Source organism: Lampetra fluviatilis, chromosome 3, assembly GCF_964198595.1.
Source record: "Lampetra fluviatilis chromosome 3, kcLamFluv1.1, whole genome shotgun sequence".
NCBI classification, from domain to species: Eukaryota; Metazoa; Chordata; class Hyperoartia; order Petromyzontiformes; family Petromyzontidae; genus Lampetra; species Lampetra fluviatilis.
In genome coordinates, this window is record NC_136277.1 from 26,206,098 (window position 1) to 26,212,097 (window position 6,000).

Genomic DNA, 6,000 nt, shown 5'->3' on the forward strand with positions numbered 1-6,000 from the left:
ACAAGAGCATTGAAACTGCCCAAGTAATTAAAACGAGTATGGATCAAAATACCGTACATTGCGGGAGTAACTGATAAACGAGCCAGATGTCTGGAAAAACCAAACATCCGAGTCAGATTTGGCACGGTACATAAAACACAGAATTGAATATCTGGTACAAAAGATGCATTACCGAAGCTATCAACAGAAGGTGTGTACAGGATTAACTGCACGTGTGGTAAATGGTATGTTGGGCAAACAGGACGAATGGTCAGCACGAGACTAAAAGAACATCAGAGAAATATTAAATTCTCCCAAATGCAACTGTCAGCAGTAGCAGAACACGCGTGTCAACAAGGACACTCAATTGATTTTGATAATGTTGAAGTTTTGTGCAAAACTTACTGCTACTGGCCAAGACTAATTAGATAATCTATCGAAATTGAAATAAATCAAAATAACTTTAACCGTTCGGATAGCTACCGTCTTAGTGCTGCGTGGAAGCGAATCATCAAATAATACGTTATTTAAATGCATGCCTACAAAGGGCAGCGTACTTCAATAGGGATGACCGTTGGTAGGGCTATTTTAATAAATACAATAGACAGGAAGGACAAGTTAAAAGGGCTCGCATAATGAACGTGCATCATGTACTTGCCTCAGTAATCCCCCCCCCCCCCCACATTGTGCAAGAGCGCAGAAGGGTGGTCAACAGACCACCCTTCTGCGCTCGATATAAGGAACGAAACAGTTAGACTTCTTCACAAATCTGGCTGTCGCCTGATGAAGCTGGTTGTAATTACTGGCGAAACGTCGTACTCAGATTGTAAACGTCGTGGCTTGGCTCTCCAACACACCGGTGTGCTGTACGAGTGACGAATTAGCCACGTTCTGTTTACGTGACAACCCTTACTAGTTGGCTGTGTCGAGTGGTGGTGTGGTTTTAACGATACATTTATATATTTACGCGATCTAACCCATAAACCTCTATTATGGATCTATATATATATTCCTGGGTATTTACCGCATGTATAAATGTGCAAAGGAAGCGTGTCTTGGAAAAAGGAAATTTGAAGGGTGATTTTTTTAATGCATCTTCAAACTCCCGAATATCTTGCCTAGGATGTCATATTCATTTAATGTAAGCGCTATTTTTTCGTGTGCCATCGTAACTCTCTCCTCTATAAGGCATATCTGATATCACATCAGCCCCAAGCCCATATAGCCCCCCCCTCTCCACTGGGAGGCTAAAGTTACTCTAACTTTTTCCACGTTCCTCGCTTGGCTCATGTTAAAAGTAGCCCTGCGGCATAAATAACGGCTGTTTATTTAGCACATTCGATATATAAATAACGTTTTAAAAAAAAACACAACAGGGACTAATTGTCCCAAACGTATTCTCATAATTGAGATGGAGGTCAGTCGAAAAAAATCGTTGATATAATTAGGATGAACGCTCACCATGTGACCACTGACACGCTGTGTTCGATTGCTGAGTTTTAGTTGTTCTCCGATTATCATTTTGTCAGATGTTTTGTTCAAACCACTTCAGTAGCATTTGCACAGACTTACGCGATGTTACAAGCAGGTGATGCTGCGTTGGCAGTGGTGCATGAGGCAATAAAAAACACTCAACACATGCGTCAACTACACATGCTAAAAAAAAATTAAATAGGCGATGTGCCGAGCATTGGCCCTTCTTCACATAGCATATCACAAGTCACCAATTATATTTATATTTTCCTTTTTAGGGCCGTTCTATTCGTGCACAAATTTCTGACCGAAGTAATTTAATCGGCGTGATTCCTGGTTAGCGCTCAGAGTTGTGTGCGCAGCTATCTATGACCACGATGGAGGCGCTTCCCGAGGTGTTTTCCAACCTTCTTTCCGTATTGTCCATTTAGTCTGCAGTTCAGGTGATAAATGCTCTATTTTAATAGCAACCCATCGAGACAAGTTTCTTTTACACGGAAGGCCTGATTATCTCAAAGTTCCCATTGGGCATTCAATTCTGTGAAACATTCATATTTTAAAACAAATGTTTTAAATATATGTACATATATATAATCATTCATGTAGATATGTCCACTACAGCTTGGCTGTTAATATTGTATCTGCCTCTTCATTTTCAAAGCCGCTCATGCTGAATGGGATGCCACTTCGAACATCACAAATCTTACCAGTATAAACGTGATTTTCAACATGCAGAGAATTAGTTTAACACGTAGGCTTTCGCGACCAATATCATCCATAATATAGGTTTTTATTTCCCAATATATATGACTATTTTAAAATGACATTACCTTACAGCCAACTAAGTCACTGATGGACTGATTTAAAAGTAAAAAAAGGTTAAACCCTTTCACTGATCATGTACTTTCAGCCATGGCTGAACGATGGTAATTCCACATTTCTATAATGGGAGTTAATCTCTCGCTGCTGGTTTCCCACAAAGAGTACATTTTTGACTCACACACCGATTGTGCAAATGTTGATTTATTTTCCAATTATACCGCATAAAACATTTATACAACATTGACCAGCGTGGAAGAAGAGGAAAAACTCCTTCTAGAGGGCTTCTCAACCGGTGTGACACAGAACACCAGTCTGCTGCGGCAAAGTAAAAGGTGTGCCGTGAAATTTTCGGAATCATGAAAGAACCTACAGACATCGCACTGCCTCCTATAACGCTGTTTCTTTATAACGCTCTTTTGTCCTGGAGGAAAATTCCTGGGAGAGATCAGCCCCATATATGGAAGAAAGTAGGCGTGTCTTTGCCAACATATGGAGGAAAGTAGGCGTGCCGTTGCTCGTAGGGGCGTGTCTTTGCCCATACATGGTCTTAGTCTTGTGGAACCTGAACCGAGGTGTCTATTGTATCGATTCTGCTCACCGAATCATCGAGGGTTAATCACCACGTCGCTTAATTGGCGATCAATGGATCGAGTAATCCCATTTGTGCTGTACAGCTTCCCGCTGAAAGTGTATTTACGGCAGACGGTGGTTAACGCAAGCTCTGACCGAATGCCCTTGTGAGTACGTAACTTATTGCATTTTTATGTCGTCATCATTCAAAGTTTTTTTTTACGTACATAAAATACGTTAACGCATTTTTTATGTGCGCAATATCATTATTAAGGCGTTTACCTAAACCCAATGAAGCCCTCATATATATCGGTCATAGGTCAAACAAAAATAGCGGTCGGGAATGCATCGCCATTGGTACCACGTTATAATGACCTCCTTTAGCAGCGCTGTTTCACGTCGCACTCCCTGAGCGCTATGGGAGGTATGCCCGTATTTGTAAAAGAACTGAATAGGAAAGGAAAGAACTTCAACCACCCATGGCACCGCCACCCACGGCATCCCCCCAACGACCAGCGCACGTTATTATTGGTAGCCCACGCACCAGCCAGCCGCGGTCGGAGGGGGGGGGGAAGGGTGTTTGAGGTTATTTTTGTTTGTGGTGCTTAGCGGTAGTTCGTGGGTACTTTGCGGTAATTTGGCTCAGTGCGCGCACGAAGATCAAGCAAGCTGAAAAGTGTGCCGTGGAATTAGAAAATGTTCACAAGCACTGCTCTCGATCTTCGTGGTTCTTTCGGTAAAGTCACGTAGAAGGAAAATAATAAAATGATAAAAATAAAACATAATAAAATAATTCTCACGACGTTTCGGCCACAACGCAAGCAGCCGTCTTCAGGTGGAGAACAGATCTGTCGAGGAGACAGAGTCTGAATGGCACGCCCCAGGCTTGGAGTGACTATTTATGCTGGGATGGAGGGGCGAAGAGCGTCTTGACAAAATAATTTGCCGAAACGTCGTGAGAATTATTTTAGGATGTTTTATTTTTATTATTTTATTATTTTCCTTCTACGTGACTTTACCGAAAGAACCAAGAAGAAAGCTTTAAATCGACACAGCTCTCGAGTTTCTGCCAGTGGAGGGCCCTCCCGCCACCAGCGGCATGACCGAGGAAATTTCCGGGCCGCACCTTTACCCGTCGCATATCACTTTAACGTGACATGCCCGCCTGCGCCTAGTGCTCACCTGTTGCCAGGGTCGAGTGGCCCACCGCGGGGCACAGTCGATCTGAGCGCACGGCTGCCGGTGTGCAGGAGGGGGGGATTCTCGGCAGAGCGGTTTTGGCAGGGCCAGGAAGGTCCCGTCGGCTCGCCGCTGCTGGCACAGGACCGCCCGCGTCTGCGAGCCCCGGCCACATGTCCGGGAGCACTGCCCAAAATTAAGACGAGACAGCATTAATTATTCGCGCGCAGCAACGCTGCCAAACGTTCACGTGGTCGGGGTGGGTTTATACATGTAGAGGCGCCACGCTGGCATGACGTGATCGTCATCGCCTGGTAAGCAGGAGGTTGTGGGTTCAATCCTGACCCTTGATGCCTGCTGTAATACTGAGTTAACCAAATTCATAAACGTGTTGATATTTATGGCATCTTCAGTTGAGAAGAACTAATACGTACGAGCTTATTAATGCAATAAATACGTTTATCACGGTTTCTGTGCACAGGCCCAAAGAACCAAAATGTGAAAAGACCAGCAAGAACCAGCACCATTAACAGCCTTATTAATTTCTAAAGTTGTAATCGATAAGTTGCAATACATACTTAACACTTTATGTTCATTGTAAATCAATGACTTCCATTTTATTTCTATCATAAAACGAAATCCTCAAGCAGGATTCCGAAATAGAAGTGTGCGGTTACAAGGGCTTCAACTTTTATGCCCCCAAAAAAGTAAGCCTGGCAATGAATACCGCATGAAGAGTTGGTGAAATAAAAAAAAACCCAAGTCATAAAGGAAATTAACTTCGTGAAACCAATACTTCTTGAACCACTTGTGGATTGAAATCAAGTCATTTAAAAACAGCACACCTGTCAGCAAATATACAAAATATATGTGAAGCATGCCAGTCACTACCGACTTCAATTTCTTATATGGAGCAACATTTATATCGTTGTAACTTAGAATAATATATTAAACAAGAAATAATATACTTGAATGGAGAAATGCAATATTTATTTTAACCAGTTGTACAAGAATAAAAATGGTTTTAACGATACGCTGATGAATACGCTGATGCTATATTTTGGACCGGAAGAACTGTTCATTGATGAATAACGATTTCCTACAAATGAAATTGGAGAATTACAAAAAAACTATATAAAATCATGAACTGGAATTGAAAAAATATTTTGGTCAAATTCGAAATGGGTTCAGTTGTGCTTTTAATAGTGCTCGCCTTCGGTACAAAACTAATGAGTACTAAGAGGCAGATCTGTTAGCAGTGCAAAACAGTGAAATTACCTCTTCCGTATAATCAGTACAGGAAGTTACTCTCTTCCACAGAACAAATGACCTTGCCAATTGATGTCAACAAGTTTCGAATATAGGCGAAAGTACGGCCCTGCATTTACCTGCTTACTCCACTGCTGGTGGAAGGGCCTCCACGAGAGGTTATTTGGCCTACTCTTTCACACCGGACAGTCATCTTAGAATCGGCTCGAGTATCCACACTTTGCCACGCCGCATGCGACCAACCAATCGACTGAACGTGGTGTAGACAGAGGCAGGGATATTTGAGAAACTGTACCATTGCTTCAACTCCCGTTGCTTGTAGTCTGAACCGATCAACTCTGCATCGCAAGCGCAGTGCACTAAACATTACAGCATACGCTCAAAAAAATTATATTAATGTACTTCAATAAATGAGAAAACGATCTGAGCTTGAACAGAAACACACGTGAGTAAAGATGAAACATGTCACCAAAACAAAAACCTGATGGCAAACGTAAATAAATCGCACAAAAAAGATAATCGTCACTGGGTGTTGGCCGTGAACGGGAATCGAACCCGGATTGCCGGGTTTATAGCGCAGCGCGCTAACCGCTACAGTACCGCTCCCCACACACGCGCACACACACACATGACACTGACACACACGCGCGCGCACGCAACAACAACCGCTATTCGTCACTAAGTGGCGGTGACGTCACCACGACGCTT

The 6,000-nt window shown here is 42.8% G+C and overlaps 1 protein-coding gene across 1 annotated transcript in view; it reads right to left on the reverse strand.

Annotated features, from left to right (window-relative positions):
- Nucleotides 1-6,000, reverse strand: part of LOC144949563 (ADAMTS-like protein 1) — a 99,141-nt gene that overhangs the window by 21,749 nt on the left and 71,392 nt on the right. The window contains exon 19 of the mRNA XM_078879505.1: nucleotides 4,027-4,209. Coding sequence (XP_078735631.1) covers nucleotides 4,027-4,209 — 183 coding nt within the window. The remainder of the gene's footprint in view (nucleotides 1-4,026; nucleotides 4,210-6,000) is intronic.